The 18948-nt window shown below is 41.3% G+C and overlaps 1 protein-coding gene across 1 annotated transcript in view; it reads left to right on the forward strand.

Moving 5' to 3' along the window:
• Positions 1-18948, forward strand: part of KCNK17 (potassium two pore domain channel subfamily K member 17) — a 44201-nt gene that overhangs the window by 4790 nt on the left and 20463 nt on the right. The window contains exon 2 of the mRNA XM_089529445.1: positions 11908-12019. Within this exon, the coding sequence (XP_089385571.1) occupies positions 11908-12019 (112 nt within the window). The remainder of the gene's footprint in view (positions 1-11907; positions 12020-18948) is intronic.

Below are 18948 nucleotides of genomic sequence, written 5' to 3' on the forward strand. Positions count from 1 at the left end.
ACTTCTACCTTCACCATGTCTACCCGCACCCCCAGTAATCTGGCGCTACAAAGAAGCTTTGATTTCAGGTGCAAATTCATCCTGTACTTCCCTTCTCAGGAAAAAGTTTTACGGAATGCAGTTTTAAGCTTTTTGCATAGCACTGCATCTTTAAAAAGATAAACTGTTAATATAGCTGAGAGTAATCACAAGCAGACAGAGAATCAAGCTGCTTCCTATTTTAGGGAGGATGTATGTATGGTAGAGAGTATTTACATTGTGCCAAAGTGGGTGGCTATCATAGCCACATGCGGATTTAGAGGAATAGCATTGGCAAAGTGGAGAAGGGTGTATTAATTTATTGCCAGAACTGACCCTAGGAAACAACTGCTGTGCACAATCAATGCATGCATTGACTGGCTGAGGATAGAGTCACATAGATATTTCTGTTTTTGTGTAACAGTAAATGATACAATTTACAGTGCCAAAAAGGCTACAACAAGAGGGAAATGGTTCTGTTTTACACATTGCAAAGTTGTATCAATCCTCCCCCTCACCCATACAGATTGATTGTTGATAGCAGTTAAAGGTACAGGAGAAGAAAGGTAATGTTGTTGTTAAAAGTTTGTCTGGGAAAAATCCAACCTATGTCATGAAATTCACTCCCTTTGAACTATCTCACAGAGTTGTTGTCAGGATAACAAGTCTAGTGATAAGGTATAAATGTAAATAGTTAATAACTGAAGTCTGCCAAACAATACCAAAAACATTTCTGTTTGTTTATTTGTTTTACATACTGTGTGGAGGACTTCTGTGCCCTTTTATAGTCCTGGAAAACCAGCTTTTAAGAGCCACACATTTATCAAACACAATATACCTGTATAAGCAATAGGTTTATTCTGTGGCATCCTGTGCTGACGTAATTCTATCTGTGCCACTTCTTTTGAGCTGGATGGCTGTCAGTAGCAGAATGGTAGACCCAAGTTCATCTGTTCACTGGAATGGACTTGTGGAGTTTATGCAACTGAATCTTTCATGCAGCTGAAGCTACGGTTCAGCTATAGCTCCAAATGATGAATACACATCCTGATTTCTATCCATGCCATTTATCTTCCCCAAGCAAAAATAAGGCAAAAATTCTAGAGAATCCTGATGTAGGAATGCAGCTCCTGTTGGAGGCTAAGCACTATTCTTCCATGTCAGAGTGTGGAGATTTAGTTTCTGAGTTTAAAATATAATATGATGTGTAACTGGAAAACCATTACTCGGTTTTGTTTAATTTTTCATTTTTAAAACAGTAACACTCCCTGGATATAGAGCAGATCATACAGTTCAATGAAGACAGTGGATAAAAGAACATTAAACTTTGAGAAAAGCTGTGCCAGCTCTGTTCAAGGACCTGTCTAAACCCACATTCCATTCCCACAGTGCACAGTCAGATGCCAATGGGAAACTCACAAGGTAGACATGAGGGCTGTAGAAATCATGCATTCATCTTTCTCAGCTACCAGTGTTCAGAGGTTTACTGTTTATGATACTGGAGTCATGACTAGAGGCCACTGATAGCCTTATCTAATCTGCTTTTAGTTCAGTTTTACCAAGTTGAGCGCTGTCAGATTAACGCCTTTTTAAGATGCCAAGTTAATCACTGTATGAAGGAATTCCATAGTTTAAGTATTCAATACGTGAAGAAGTTGGATATGTTCCTAATCTCATTCAGCTTTATTGGTATTTTGACCAGCAGGGGTACTTTTATATAGCTATATAGCTATATATATAGCTATGGGATTGTTATATCCCATTGTACCTTGTCCTGTTTGGCAGCAGGAAGAACTTTCTTGAACAACATGTTGCTTTATAAATGACTAAGGAAATCAAGGTTCTCCAGTTTCTCTGCAGACAAAGGTTTACCACATATGAGGCATCAGTCATGTGTTCATTTATTTATTGTATTTATAATATATGTTTAAGCATCCCTGATTGCCTATGGACTGGGGAAGAGATGTCATCAGTAGGCTCATGATACCCAACTCTTCCTCTTTCATTTTATGCTGATGAAATACCAAGCATGTTAAAGAAGTGGAGTTAGAAATACACTGAATGAGGACTAATCAACTGAACGTAATACACATTCCGAGCACTCCTGGTGGATGACCATCCAGCCTCTGTTTAAAAACCTCCAAGGAAGAGACACCACTACACTCCCAGTCAGTACATTCCACTGTTCAACAGTTCTTACCATCAGGATGTCCTTCCTAATGTTTAGGTGGAATCTCTTCCTGTAGTTTCCATCGCTCTGCATCCTGGTCTCTGGAACAGCAGAAAATAATCTTGCTGCTTCTTCCATATGACATTCTTTCAAATATTTAAACTTGGCTGTCATGTCACATGGCTCTGATTTTCTCTTCTCCAGGCTAAACATACCCATCTTCCAAAGTCGTTCCTCATAGAGCATGGTTTCCAGACCTTACACCATTTTGGTCACCTTCCTCTCAACACTTTCTAGCTTATCAACGTGCTTTTTGAATACTGGTGCTCAAGACTAAACACAGTATTCCAGGGGAGGTATGACCAAAGCAGGATAAAATGGCACTATTAATTCCTTCAGTTTAGACAGTGTACTCCTATTGATACAGACTGGAATTTTATTGGCTTTTCTGGCTGCCCCATAACACTGCTGACTGATGTTCAGCTTGTAGTCAACCAAGTTTCCTAGATCTTTCTTGCATGCATTGCTGTCAAGCCAGGTGCACCCATTCTATATCTGTGCATTTCATTTTTATTGCCCAAGTGTAATACCTTACATTTCTCACTGTTTAAATTCATTTTGTTAGTTTTGGACCAGCTTTCTAATCTGTTAAATTTGATAAGTACTCCCTCTGTTTCATCATCGAGGCTATTGATAAAGATGCTGATTAGCCCTGGTCCCAGGACAACTCTGTGGCACCATACTAGTCACTTCTCTTGAGGATGAAGAGGAGCCATTGATGAGCACCTTTTGGGTCCAGTCAGTCGACCAACTGCAAATCCATGTAACAGTTGCATTATCTAGCCCACGGTTTACCAGCTTTTTTGTAAGAATATCATGAGGGACCTTGTTCAAGGACATATTGAATCAAATATACTATATCCACAACATTATCTTCATCTACCAAGCTTGTGGCTTTATTAAAAAAGAGAGAGAAGATTAATCTGGCATGACTTTTTTTTTTTTTTTTTTTGAGAAACCTATGTTGAATTTAAATGATCACAGTACTGCATTCTAAGGGCTTACATACTGTCTCTTTCATGAAATGCTCTAGAATCTTTCCTGGCACTAATGTCAGGCTGACTGTATGGTAGTTATTTGGGTCCTCTTTTCCCCCTTTTTTGAAGATGGGGGCAACATTTTCCCTCCTCCAGTCTGCTGGGACTTCTCCTGTTCTCCACGCATTCTCAAAGATTATTGCCAATGGTTCTGAGATTACTTCTGCCACTTCTTTTCATACCCTTTGATGAAATTCATCTGGCCCTGGAGACTAGAATTTGCTTAGAATAGCCAGGTGTTCCTGTGCTTCCTCTTTACCTGTTCTGTGCTACATTTTCCCTACTGCATCATCTGCCCCATTTCCTCCTGGTTGAGTACTATTTTCCTTTTGTGAGAAGATTGAGGCAAAGAAGGTGTTGAGTAGTTCTACCTTTTCAATGTCCCCTGTTAGCATTTCACCATCTTCTCCATGCAGTGGTCCTACTATTTTCTTGTCCTTCTTTTTGCTATGGACATAACCAGTCCAGACAGGGTGGCAGTGTGGTTGGTGACTGAATTATTTGAACAAAGGAGAATTTGTTCAATCTGTTGTAGACATGTTATATTTCTTCAATAGAGGGCTGAGCAGTCACTGAGAGGCCATATTCCAATTCCTAGACCCTTGACAGTCCTCATGGTCATTCTTGGTTTTGATTAAAAACTAGTCACATGTAAAAACAGACCTGGGAGAGGGGTTTAATGATCTATAAATGTCCAGTCACATCTCCAGTAGTCATGAGTAGCCATATTTAGTGTCTGAGGTATTGTTCTTGGGTCCCTGGTGCACTGTTTGTAGCATGCAGGCTGCATCAACCTCTGTTCTAAAGGATTTTCACTTCCAAGATGAGATGAAGTCTATGCACTAAATGGGGCTAATAGGAAGTACTCATCCATCAAGGCAGCATGTTTAGCAAAAAGCAAGTGTAAGTCAAGTAGAACTCCCAAACCAGTTTAGGGAGGGGAGTTTAGAATTATTATCCAGAGAGTTCCTCTAGTGCCACTGACCAAACTAGAAAACTCAGGTTTTCATAAGATGCATCCATGGCAGTTAGAGGAATCATAGCACTATAATTAAGCATTGTGAAAAGGCCCCTGATAGCTATTCCAACAGAGAAATAGCAACCTTTTTGATCTCAGGCATACTTTTCCCTTTAGGGATATAAGAAAAACATGCAAGCATCAATTCCAGCTTGTTCAAAATTCAGCTTTCGTCTGTTCAATCAAATCTATTTTCCTGCTGCTTGTGGGCATTGATTCAAGAGTGATAGAATAGCTCACAGATGTTTAGTAACTGAAATGCAATCTAGCTGAGTGTCCTGAGCATAAGCTTTGTCCAGCAACTTGATATAGCTATCGTCTAACATCCGTGGAACTGAAGTAGTATTCCCAAATGGTTCTTTTTTTGTGTCTTCCAGACAGGAAGGATTGAAACTCTCAGAGAACTAATTAAAAACTTATAACAGAGAACTGGAGACAATGGAATAAAATGAAATGTCTAGATTTTGTAAAAGGGCATAGGAATCATGCTCGATCAGATCAAAGACCTATCCATTGGTCCAGTGGCCACTCAGTTTTTCTTGTTGTTGCGTGTCTTCAAGTCATTGCCATCTTATGGTGGCCCTAAGATGAACCTATACAGGGGGTTTTCTTGACAAAATTTTTCAGAAAAGAGTTGTCTTTACCTTCCTCTGAGGCTGAAAGAGTGTGATTTACCCAAGGTCACCTACTGGACTTCCATGGCTGAGTGGAGTTTCAAACCCTGATCTCCAAGATTTTAGTCCAGTGCTCAAACAACTATGCCATGCTTAATCTCAGTAACATATGAGAAACTAGCCAGCAAAACAGGAATGCAGCTGCAGTCTCCATCTCATGCTGCTGTGTAGCTCGTATATCTATACTACCTCTAAAAAAAAGACAAGTTTGCTTATATGTTTCCCAAGGGGAAATGCTGAAGCAGATGGAGGAGCTAACGATCCCCAGTCTTCAAGCAGCCCAGTCCAACAAGGAAAAAAGGCAGGCTTGCTTATATCCTCCCTGAGGCAGGTGCTGAGGCAAGGGAGGAACAAACAATCCCCAGTCTTCAAGCAGCCCACTGGGTGACCTTGAGCAAGTTACACTCTCGCAGTCTTCAAGGAAGGGAATGGCAAACCTCCTCAGAATAAATCTTGCAAAGATGACCCTAGGAGAGGTTTGTGACAAGTCAGAGCTGACTTGAAGGCAGGTAACAACAGGCAACAAATGTGTCTGTAGATTTATTACTGGGGCATTGGGTTCACTGCTTGCTCTGTAAATTAATATGATCTCTATAACTCTAGAAAAGCCTGTAGTATGAAAGAAGATGGGTCTTTTTGAGAATTACACCCACATCTTGAATCCCACCGGCTAATCCGAACTCGAGTATATTCGTTTAGTCACTTACTGACTAATGAGCCAACAAGTAGGTAAATCTCACTGAATTAGTGCAGCTGCTGTAGTTAAGACTAACAATAGAATATTCCATATTTCATGGTACAGTGAGATACAGGCATAGCAGTCTCCTGGTTTTAGTGATAATTGTTGATAGCAGACTGCTGGTGGAAAATCAGGAAACTCTTTCACTTCTTCTTGACCTTCATCATTTGCTGTTGCTGAAAATCTCACTACATACCTGTTTTTCTACCTTTGGATTAGGGGTATGGGTATGGTACCCACTCATTTCCATCAAAGGTTTGAGCTCTTCAGAGAATGCTAACCTGGAAAGAGTGAGTATAAACTGTATATACTGTCTATATTTCTCTGAAGATGCCAGCCACAGATGCTGGTGAAACATCAGAAAGAAACTCTGCTAGAACATGGCCACATAGCCCCCAAAACCCACAAAAAACTATGTATATACTGTGTGACCCTGGGTGAGGAGGAGTGATTCCCATGTAAATCTGTGTATTGTTCTGTTGTTGATGGCCTCCTCAGGGTAGGAGGATATGCAAAAGAGGATTAGTGTTTGCTAATTGGTGATCATTGTTTGCTGGGAAAGCCTCTGCCCCTGAGTGGTTTCTCATTTGCGTTTGCTGAGTCCTGGTTTTGGTGTTTTTCAGGACTGGTAGCCAAACTTTATTTACTTTGAGGGTTTCTTCTTTCCTGTTGAAGTTGTCCAAGTGTTTGTGGATTTCAATGGCTTCTCTATGCATTCTGTCCTGATAGTTGTTGGCACGGTCCAGAATTTCAGTGTTTTCAAACAATATTTTGTGCCCAGGATGGTTTGTAATATGTTCTGCTATTGCTGATTTTTCTGGCTGACCCAGTCTGCAGTGTCTCTTATGTTCCTTGATTCTTGTTTGGACACTGTGTTTGGTGGTCCCTATGTAGACTTGTCCGCAGCTGCATGGTATGCGGTAAACTCCTGTGGCTGTGAGAGGGTCTCTCTGGTCCTTGGCTGAGTGAAGCATTTGCTGGATTTTCTTCGTTGGTTTATAAACCATTTTCAGGTTGTGCTTCTTCACCACTTTGCCTATCCTGTCGGTGACTCCTATGATGTATGGTAGAAATACCTTCCCTTTGGGTGGTTGCTTGTCTTCACTCCTCTGGCTTTTCCTGGGCCTGGCAGCCCTTCTGATGTCTGAGCTGGAATAACCATTAGCCTGTAGAGCTCAGTCCAAGTGCTTCAGTGCATCTCTCAAGAAGTGGGGTTCACAGATGCATTTTGCTCGGTCTACCACTGTTTTGATTGTGCTTCTTTTTTGTCCTGGGTGATGGTTGGAGTTCTTGTGCAGGTATTGGCCTGTATGTATAGGTTTTCTATATAGTGTGTGACCCAAATGTTGGTTCAGTTTGCAGATGACTAGGACATCCAAGAATGGTGGTGCTCCTTCCTTTTCTTTTTCCATAGTGAATTGGATGTTAGGGTAGATGTTGTTCAGATGGTTCAGGAACGCAGCCAGGTCTTTTTCTCCATGGCTCCAAATGGTGAAAGTATCATCCACGTATCGGAACCAAGTTGTGGGCTTTTTCGGTGCTGTTTCCAGGGCTTGCTTTTGAAAGTGTTCCATGTAAAAGTTTGCTATCACAGGGCTTAGAGGGCTTCCCATTGCTACCCCATCTCTCTGCATATTCTTCTACCCTAAGGAGGCCATCAACAACAGAACAATACACAGATTAACATGGGAATCACTCCTCCTCATCCAGGATCACCCAGTATATATATACCCACTCTCTTCCAGGTTAGCATTCTCCGAAGATGCCAGCCACAGATGCTGGTGAAACATCAGGAAGAAATTCTTCTAGAACATGGCCACATAGCCCGAAAATCCCACAAAAAAACTAAAGCTATTACTGTTTTGTGGATTTTGTATTTTATTGAACTTTGATGCATGGCCAACATGGCTACTCCTGAATTTGCCACATACAGTACTTGTTTCTCTAGGAAAGCTCAACCATATCCTCTCCAGGCAACAAACAGATATAATGTATCAAATAAAGGTTAAGTGTATCACTACTGCCTTGGATAGATCTGTCAGAGCAACTCTCATCATTCCTGTTTCTGTATAACTGATTGTGATGAATGAGGGCACTTTCAGTCTGCCAGATTCCACACCCTTATTATTGCTTCAGAAGGATTTCTGCATCATATTCCTTCAGAAAATACTCTAGAGCTAGCTTTGGTACCAGAGGTTACCAGCACAGGATTATCCATGCAGAACTAAATCAGAGAATCTGGAACCAATCTTTCCAGGGTTGGTAAAAAGCAATGTGTTTGTTAAACAAAATTTTAAAATCAGATTTTAAATCTAAAATGTGTGTGTGTGTCCAAAATTTTCTTTAAACTGTTAGGACAAGATCCTGCATCAGGAGACACTATAGCTACATATCTGAAGTTATGTTCCAAATACTACCTGCCAACTTACCTTTTAGCTCTGCCATTTCTTTGTTGGCAGAGTGCCAGTCTCAGGTAAAAGACATTGTCCACTAGATACTAACTTGTCCCTTGTACAGTGATCAAAGAGAAATCTTTTTGGAACCCTTGCTGATTTATGGATTTGTTCAGTTTCTTTTGAGCAATACTAATGGCTTTGTGGCACATAAAGTAGCCCTTTTGCTTTGGTTCAAAAATAAACAAACAAACAAACAAACAGAGAGAGTTACGTAAAATTGTCACAAATTGTCATGGCTACTCAATGTATTAATTTGACCTTCTGATTAGCAACTTAGAAATTTACTTATAGTTTTGCTTGTTTGGTATTCTTTATACTAGTTTTGTAAAAACTCTTACTACTATTTGTAAAATAATTTTGTACTATTTGTATTTTTGGCATCTTGTATGTTTTGAATATTTTAAAATTTATTTGCCATAGTCTTTGGCTAGCACAGTAATCCCACCAATGATGGTGATCGTATTGCAAAATAGTGGGAGATGAGTGGGATGTACTAGCTCTTCCTTTAGCTGACAGGGTCCCTGCTCATCCTACTCTATGACAACAAGAGAAGGGCTAAAAGTTTTTTGCGGGGAATTTTGATTGGTGCATGTTCAGGAGTATTCCCTGCACAACACCCAGTGGGTTTCCATGGCCAAGCGAAGATATGTAACCTGTTCACCAGAGTCGTCCAGCTCTCAAACCATTACATTGGAGATTATCGCACTGCGTTCTGAGACCGTTCTCATCACGTGATGAGAACGGAACGCATTTGAGTATACCGCACGTATGTGTTCCAATCGGGTTCTCAGAATGCTTAAATGTGTTCCAAATGTGTTCCAGGAGGGTACAGATATGAATGTGTTCCCAGAGAGCTGAAACGTGATGAGAACGTTTCAACAGAGGTGTGTGCGATATTCTTATCTGTTCTTAAATCCGTTCTCTCATTCCTCCGTCTCCTGATTGGCTGAAAGAATGACAGGCAGGGAGGGAGGCAGGCAGGCGAGTGACTGCAGTGAGGGAAGGTGTGTGTGTGTGAGGGGGGAAAGGAGGAGGGAGGGAAGGGAGGAAAGTTGGGACAAGTGAGAGAAGAGGAAAGAAGGGAAAGAGAGAGAAAGAGAGAGGGAAACAGGGGGGCCAGAGCAGAGAGCAAGAGGGAGAGGGTCTGGCTGCTTCTGCGGGGGCCTCTAGTGTCATGTCCAGCGGGGCTCCTGTGCTGGCAGCCTGCAGGAGGCAAGGATGGCAGGGATGCCCAGGACCTTCTCCTCCTTCCCTCTAGGAAGGAACCCACAAAAGCTCCTCTGTTTGGAGCAACACACAAAAGCAAGCAAACAACTCCCAGAATTCCATAGCAAAGAGCCAGACAAGAATTAAAGCGGGGAGGGAAGCTCACAGGCCCCACCTGGAATATTGTGTCCAGTTCTGGGCACCACAATTCAAAAAGGAGCGTGTCCAAAGGAGGGCGACTAAAATGGTGAAAGGTCTGGAAACCATGCCCTACAAGGAACGACTTAGGGAGCTGGGGATGTTTAGCCTGGAGAAGAGAAGATTAAGAGGTGATATGATAGCCCTGTTTAAATATTTGAAGGGATGTCACATTGATGAGGGAGCAAGCTTGGTTTCTGCTGCTCCAGAGACTAGGACCCGGAGCAATGGATGCAAGCTCCAGGAAAAGAGATCCCACTTCAATATTAGGAGGAACTTCCTGAGAGTAAGGGCTGTTCGACAGTGGAACACACTCTTTCCTCAGAGTGTAGTGGAGTCTCCTTCCTTGGAGGTCTTTAAGCAGAGGCTGGATGGCCATCTGTTGGGGATGCTTTGATTGTGATTTCCTGCATGGCAGAATGGGGTTGGACTGGATGGCCCTTGTGGTCTCTTCCAACTCTATGATTCTATGATTCTATGAAGGCACACATTACATGCGCACACACACAGGAGGCAAAAGGCTGACAAGCAGCCAAAATGGGGAATTGGGATGACAGCAGAGGACTCTTCTTTTCTAACCGGTTTAAAGAGCTGCTATGGCTGCCGGGGCTCTGCCCTTAGCCCAGTCCCCTCCCTGGCAACTTGCTTTTCTTTGGCTTGAAGAGACCTGCATGGAGCTCCTCCTTCTTCCCAGCCTTGCAAAGGAGGTTTGGGATGTAACTTGCAAGGCTCATCTCTCCTCATTTCTCTTTCTCCCTGCCTTCCTCCCGATCCCTCCTTCTTCCCTCCCTTCCCTCCCTCCTCCTTTCCCCCCTCTCTCTCTCACACACCCCCCTTCCCTCACTGCAGTTGCTCGCCTGCTTGCTTTCCTGCCTCCCTGCCTGTCATTCTTTCAGCCAATCAGGAGACGGAGGCGGCCTTGGTGGAATATGTTCTCGGAACGGTTTCAGGAATCGCTGTGCGGTAAAATGCAGTTCTGATCACGTTCTGATCACGTTCTAGTTTACTAATGCAGTAATATCTGTTCCAGGAACGTTCTCATCACGTGATGATAGGAATGTTCTCAGAACGCAGTGCGATAATCTCCATTATGTTGGCTCTCAAACTTTAAATTTTACTCACTAGTGATCTGAACTGTGGTTTCAATCATTAACATACTGTAATTAATGAGCCTGATTTCACATCTACCATGTTGTTTACTCGTTGGTGTTAAATTATCACTGTGGTTTATCAATAAAAGAAGTTCCTTGATGTTGTTGTTTTAGACCTGTGTTAATATGCAGTAACTATAGTTGTTCTGTGTTCCTAGAGATCTTTTATGTTAGTGATCCCAAGAGAAATTAGTAGGGGGAGACTGAAAACAGATGTCTTTCACGCTGCATAATTACAACACTTTAATATTGCTTTAGTTGTCATGAATCCATCTTAGGGAATCCTGGGATTTGTTGCTCCATGAGGCATTTTGAATTCTCTGCCAGAGAGCTCTATCTTTCTCCAGACAACAAATTCCAGGAGTCCATACGGTGTGACCATGGCAATTAAAGTGGGATCAAAGTGATATATATGGGGGGAAGAGACTTTAGTGTAGGACAGCAGGAAGCAGATCTTGATGTACTGGTAGATTTGTCTCTGTGATCTGCAAAAGGTCAGCAAAGATTTCTGTCTCCCAGGTGTTTAACAATAGGAGCAAAAATTATTTTCATTCTAGTCCTACATTTTACTGCTGAAATTATGAAAGCTTTGAGTAATTAGAAGTGACTTATCATATGGAAACCTGTGCAATTCATATGCCTTTGTAGCTCAAAAATTCCTGGATTCACCGTTGTTGTTTTTAAAAAATCTAGCTACTGTATATCTATCTGTCTAATTATCTGTCTACATCTCTATTTGTCTGTCTGTCTAAAGTACTTTCTTCATCCACTTAAAGCTCAGTTGATACTTTTTAAGTTGGGACTAGTACTGTTTGTATTCATCAGTGTCAAACTCCATAGCAGAATTTGTCCTCCTTGTTTAAAAAGAGTTAAAATCTTAAATTCATGTCATGTCTACTAGGGAAGCAATGTAAGCTGATTAACAGTGCAACCCTACATGCGTTCATTTAGGAGTAAGTTCCTTTGTGCTCACTGAAGCTGGTTCCCAAGAAAGTGTCCATGGGATTGCACAGAGTTTAGAAAAGATTTGTTTTTGTTTTGTTTTTTACTGTAACATCCAGAACCTACAACAACTGCCCAAGAGATGAGAGGTGTAGACTAGAAAGATAACTTTTCCATGTTCTGGGTTTGTTGCCTTGACAAGAAATTCCCACCCATAATCCTTCTTATCTCTTTACAGGGTATCATCAAAGCCTACAAAAGTGGACTTTATCTTAAAGGAAATTCAACTCTGGGCAGATGGGACTTTGTTGGCTCCTTTTTCTTCTCTGTTTCTGCAGTAACAACCATTGGTAAGCATTTTCTTTCAAAAGTTAAGGAAAGTATTTTTACCTTCCTTTTCTGATAGAAAAGGATAAAGAAAGTAGCCCCTCCCAATTTGCAGAGGACCCATTCTAGAGCCCCCTGTGAAAATAGAAACTGGCAAAAGTTGAAGTCCCATTGAAAATAATGGTGCGCACCACCATTTTTTCCCTTCCTGTTTGTCCCTCCCACAAAGAGCAAGACTCCAAGTCCAAGAAAATAGAGGGACAAATGTACAAGAAATAATAAGAGAGGAAGTGAGAAAATGTTGAGGTATAACATACAGTAAAATGGCCACTCTAGTGACCTCTCTAAATAGATTTATTCATTAAAAATATATAAAGAAGAGGTTTTTTTTTTTTTTTTGGAGAGCCTTATTGCCTGATAAAACAAAGCTGAGAGGCAGTGAAAAAGGAGCAGCTTTCTCCTTTCCTCTCTGCATGCTGTCATAGCACTTCTTCCAGAGGGAGACAGTCATAAAAGCATACCTTTTGCCAAATGGGTTTTTCCAACGCAACAATAGACACACATTTACAAACATTTTCCCTGGGATGAGAACGGAAGTGGTTTGATGGCATGCAGAGACAAGGAGAAAGCTGCTTCTCTCTTGCTGCCTCTCAGTGTTCTTTTGTCATGTCATGTGATAAGGCTCTGAAGGGCCATTCACACTTATGTTTTGCAAACAGGTTTAAAAGGGGGTTGTTCACACTTGCGTTGGTTTTCCCCAACCCAAATTCAAGGGGGATGCAGCACAAATCCCCCTTAATCCGATTTTTCCAAAATCGAGTTTTCCCCCCATCCCTCTCACCCCAAAACACCAGGTTTTATCAGGGTACTGCCAATGGGAACTTGCTCGCGATCACATTCGGGGCATCCAGAAGGGAGAGGTTAATGTGCAGGGGGCAGATGATGCCCACACCTTTGCTTCCACCCTGGCAGCCAAGCATCATTGTCTTTCCCTCTCGGCACTCGGTTCTGGGAGTGAAAAAAGCAGCTCCAGAAATGCAATGGATTCAAACTTTCCACACTTTGAAAAGTGGTCTCTTTAAAGCTCAGCTCGGCTTTTTTTCTTTTCTGCCCATCACTCCCCTTGTCTGCACCGATGTCTGATTCCCAACCCAGAGCTCTCCAATGCCAGGGAGGGGGTTCTTCTGGGAACATTATTAGATGTTTTTTTAAAAGTAATAATAATAAAATTTGACAGCTTATGCACACATTTGGTATTGCATGGCCACAGAAGACTGAACTTTTAAATACATCATCAGTATGACAGAGGTGCACATGATTTGCATGACATAAAAAAAACAACGCACCCTATCAGTGGGGCTGTGGGTTAGGGGTCATTTTTTCCTCTTTACCAAGAAAAAAACCCATAATGGACTCTGCTCCCAAGATGGTGCAAACTAAGGCTCTCTCACGCACAACATGCTGCTGAGATATTATATTATGATATTGCTGAGAGAGTGTGACTTCCCCCAAGGCTAACCTATCCCAGGGTTTCTTGCTAAGGATTGTTCTGAGGGGCTTGCCATTGCCATCCTCCGAGGCTGACAGGCAGGAGAGCTGGGCAAACAGTGTGATGTAGATGTGAATCCTTTGAAGGTGTAAAGTAAGTGTGTTACAACTGTTCCTTTTTAAGTGTGTTACAATAATTTCCCACCATCTAGTCTGCATTTTGTGAATTAACTGTTTCAAGAACTTCTGAGATTCTTTCAAATATGTTAAACTCTCTTGGCTAGGAGCCAAACCAAAAACTGGTATTGCCTTACTCTGGAATGTATCTTGCCATCTCCTCCTGCCATTCTGAAAAATTAGTAACTGAGCTCCAGAATTCCAGAGGCAGTAGATGCTGATTCCAGGTAATGGAATGGCATCATAGAAGAAAGCTTGATGTCTCAAACTGTGAGGTAGATAACAAGTGGACAACATGAAGTTTAAGGGAAGCAGAGAATATAAATGAAGGCTGAACTTTCCTCTCTCTGTCAGGTGAGACTTACTGTATATACTCAGGTATAAGTCCAGGAATTTTAGTAAAAAACAATTCTCCCCAAAAATATTGGTCAATTTATCCATGGGTCAATGTAAATACGATACCTTAAGACTGATCAAAAGGGGAAGCATCCCCTTCTCTGAGTGAAGTGTCAAAAGGTGAGTGCTTAGCCCATCTGAAGAAACACCCCCCTCTACTACCTGGCCTTTTAAAACACCTGGGCATAAAAATAGCAGCAACGATATCTCTCTGGTGCTCTTGCTCAAATGAGTACTGAGAGGAGCCTTTGAAGGAGTTGAATAAGACATTTGTGCATGTTCATCAGCTTTCCTGAGTTAAAATCAGGCAAAGTTACCACAACAGAATTAAAGGCTATAATCACTGATAACATTGGGGGGATACAGATGGGCAGAAAGGGACAGCAAGACACTGCTACTTTCTCCTGCGGATCGTTGCTGTGGCGACTACACGTTGCAGCAACAATGCGCCCGGAAAAAGGAGCCGCAAAACATGTCTCCTTTCTTGGCCACTGCTGAGGCGCCATTAGCACCCTGCAGCAGTGCGATGACGTCCCTTGTGTGCCACGCTGTTTGAATGCAGTGCACGAGGCACATCATTGGCTTATAGGCTTAAATGGGGCACGTGCACCATTGGTGATAGTGGAAATCACCCCTCTGCAGATATTCAAGGACACGGATCCCAGATCCATGAGTCAGGAGGGGCAATTGTAGTTCCCTCCTAATCCATCCAGCTGTTAGGGTGAACACAAGCACTTATGCCTGCCAGAATTTTGTAAGTTTTTTGGCATCGTTTTCCTTTCTTTGTTATTTACATCCTTTGTTACATACCCTTGACTTATCCATGGGTCATATCAAAATCCATAGTTTTGGTCCAAAAAATATGCTTTCAGTTTACATATATGGAAAGTGTATTGTGCTTCCTGAGAAGAGATCTTTGTTAAACCATGCTGAGTTTGTGAGCTGATCCTCAACCAACTCATTTTTCCAACATGATTTGGAAAGAAAGGAACATATGTCAGAAAGATCAAGTGACTTCTTTTTCCTGTTTTCCATCAGGGAAAAATGATAATTCTTTAGAGCTTTGAAAATAAGAAAGCATAGCCTAAAGTTGTAATAATTAATATTTATAACTGCTTGCTAAAATTGGTTCAGGTTTTTGTTTAAATGTAAAGGGTGGTGGTTGTTGTTATTTGTTTGTTTGTAATAAATGTGTAGGTAGTTTATGTTATGTTGTAGGATGATGTGAGGATTTTATGTATGGTTTGTAAAAAAATAAATAAATTTAAAAAAAATTGGTTCAGGTTTTGTTTTTTAACATTAAACTATCCCTTGGAAGCACTGGAAGGCTCCAGTTCAGGTACCTGTTTATCAGTGGATTGCACTATTGCCTTGACCTAGTGTAAGGGACAGAAAACCATTTCACTGGTGCCTCACAGTTGATGGGATTCTCTTTGCAAAATGGACTTGCCAGTCTGGCACTGCTGGCTTATAAAAGATCAATTGAATCCAATTTGGGTCCAGTTTTCACTAATATTTTCTCGAGACTGCTTTGTCCTCCTTGTTTTATAGTGGTGATTTTGAGATAGTTTTATTGATTTGTGTTTTATTGAATGCTTTGCAGTAGTGTTTGCATCTTTTCAGCTGCCTTGAAGACTTCTTTAGAAGTGTGGAATGGAATGCAAATTTCACAAATAAAGAAGCCTCTATTTATAACCCAAGTGCTGCAGGGCTTGGTTCTCAACCATTCTCTCTAACATTCTTTCTTACTCTCTCCTTTTGAGATACTGTGTTAATAGCCCTGATGTGGACTATAGTAGGCCTGTCTTTCAATGAAGGGATTGCCTAGGGGTGGTAATGTATTCCCATCTTTGCATCATAGTAGTCAGTTTTCTTTGATGTTATTTTTCTTTTCTTTTTTTAGATGTAAATGTACGCACATGCTATACAAACCAGACATTGATGCTGCTGAGTTCACTAATGCAAATTTAGTGAGATCAGAAGATAGAAAAGTTTCTGTGGGTTTTTTTCTGGGGAAATATGTCCATCTGACTGTAGAGGATTTTTCCATGCGCTGTCTGATATTTATCACGTATTCTAAATCTGAACATGTAGGCAGTAGTATGAGCATGTAGACACAGAGAGAGAAAACAAGGAGGAAGAGGAAGCTGTGAGTGTGTGGCCAGAAAGGGGAAACTGCATGGCAGGTTTGACCCTCAAAAATATGCAAAATCACCTACAGCTGTGCACACAAGATAGAATGTGGCTGTGTTAGAGACTTAGGACCTTATCACACTAGATGAATCCTGCTCAGAAATGGGATTTAAAAGTAGGAAAAAAACCCACAAATGCGGGAGGTTTTTCAGAAGATGTTTCTCCTAAACACAAATAATGTGAAAATAAAGCAAACAGAAAGTGGACAAAAACAACATCTCTTTACTTTCGGGAACTTCTGTTTGGGAGAAACGTGTCTGAAAATCATCCGGCATTTGCAGGTTTTTTCTACTTCTAAAATCTCGTTTCTGAGCGGGATTCGTCTAGTGTGATAAGGCTTTTAGTTGTGTAAAACCACAATGTAGTGTTCAATCCTATACAAAATAAGGCCTGAGGGAGTTGTAAATCCAGTCTTTACAGCAGGAGCAGACAACCAGGAGTCCTCTAGATGTTGTTAGACCACAATCATCTCCACCACTGAGCGGTGATTGTACTCCAAACAGATCTAGCCAGGAAACCTAATGGTGAGAGCTGAGGGATGTTGCAACTCAACAACACCCGGAGTACCACAAGCTGCCTACACCTGCTTTAAATCAAAAGGAACAGATAGGCGAGGGCAGATGAACCCTCTGTACCCAGCACCTTAATTCTCTGCAGCTTCTACCTGTAGAGCTTACATTTCAGTTCATGTATTAGAGCCAAGCTGGTGGTGATATGCAGGGCAGAGTGGTGGTGGTAGTTGTAGGTGCATTGAGCTGCAGGTTATAAGGAAGTAAGATGCAGTGGGAAAAAGTTTAGCACCTCATTTGTGTGCTGCTTTCATGAAAATAAGGATGACCTCTTCTTTCATCTTTTAATATAATTGAAACAGAACTCAAGTCATGAAACAGGGGTAGGCAATCTTTTTGAGCCGGGGGCCGGGTTGCTGTCCCTCAGACAACTGGGGGGCCGAAACCAAAAAATAAATAATTAAATAATTTTTTAAAATTAAATATATAAATAAACCAGGACAAATGTAGGACAAAATTTTCAAATGGAAGACACTTTTTTTTAAAAAATGGAGGACACGTGAAAAAATTTGCTGATTTTTAAAAAAACTGTTAATATAAATGCATGTTTCCGAGGCTTCTATAGACAATTGCCCCCCAAAGGCCCCGGCGGCAATCGGCGGCAGGACCGGGCTGGGGCCGGTCCCAAGGCCTTGTCGGGCCGCATTCGGCCCGTGGGCCGCAGGTTGCCTACCCCTGGCATAAAACATAGTTTGAGCCTGAGTTACTGCTTCTCTTGCATTTTGCAATTTAAAAATAGCTGCACATTGACTGTGTGTGCATGTGTGCACCTGTGTGTGTGTGTGATTCATTAGGCCAATATGAACATTCTCTTTCAGCTATAAGCATTGCTCTAGAAAGCAGAAATTGTAAGGCATGTCTCACACTAAAAAAATACCCAGAATAACATACAACTCTGTGGGCTTGCTAATCTTCAGCATAATCACAAGGTGGCAGCACTGTGTTGTTCTATGTCTGCTGTTCAGCAGGTGTGTGGTTGTTACTTAATACATCTAACCTTTACTGATTTCAAAGGGAGCAGTCAAGTTTCAAATCTCCAAAGGGAGCAGACAGGTTTCAAACTAGTCTAGGGATTTGAAGACACAGGGAGAAGTGAAATAAAGCACTGTTATTTGGAGTTCCATCCTCATCAAAACCAAATTAGTGCATATGGGTACAAAGTTATGATGATGATATTTTATGGAGGCAGATTGGGAAGCCATGGTAACTCAGGGGTATGGGTAGTGAATAGATCCTTTCCCCAGATTTGCGTCTACCAATCTCAAAAGGCAGTACTTTTCTTTTCTCCTATGCCTACAATCACACTCGCAGGTCTATGAGATGAAGGCACAATGTAGTAGAAATCAGAGATAAATCCATGAAACTTAGAGAAAAGACAATCGAGTTACTGGAACAATGTGGAGGGGGGGAAATCAGATGTTATAACTTACAAGATTTACATCAATGTGCAGTTAGCCCTTTATGAAACATTGCATTTACTTTTAATATCTGCTAGCCCTTTAATTAAACTGAATATATTCCCAGCTGTTCAGCAATATGGCCTAAAGATTCAAGAAGAAAGACTTAGCAGCTACCTATTCAAGATATAAATACCTACAGAGTCAGGTAAAGGTAGAAGAAGATTGATCCTGGGGAAAGGCTGGTGGCAAAAAAATTGCTCCAGGGAGAAGTCAGGATGGTTGTGGGTGTGTGAGATTAAATAGTGGATTTCTGAGCCTCACCAGGGGAAATTAATGAAATAAAATAAGGTAAGTGGAAGAGTCTGTGGAAGAGCTAGAAACCTTAAGCTGCTTAAAAGCTGGACTTTTTCTCAAAATCAGAGTAAAATGCCAATCTAGGGTCCCAATGCTCCGGAATAAACAAAACCAGCAAAAGGGAAAATTAAAATGAGAAAAAGAGAATAGGAAGAAGTTCTTCCCTAAAAAGCAGCTGGTTTTTGTTCCCTTCATACCCCAAATTTTCCTATCTTCTGATTGCTTTCTCTTCCTTTCATACTGAAATCTACTTCTGTAATGCTAAATAGATAGAAGAAAAAATTATGTTCGAAGACACACAGAGGATCCTTTTAATATGTGATGGAGGATGCCCATTGCACTTTAAAGTAATGAAAGAGAAACTTTAGACCTGGA

Source organism: Sceloporus occidentalis, unplaced genomic scaffold (assembly GCF_023333645.1).
Source record: "Sceloporus occidentalis isolate IW3139 unplaced genomic scaffold, rSceOcc1.0.p SCAF_6, whole genome shotgun sequence".
Taxonomy (NCBI): Eukaryota; Metazoa; Chordata; class Lepidosauria; order Squamata; family Phrynosomatidae; genus Sceloporus; species Sceloporus occidentalis.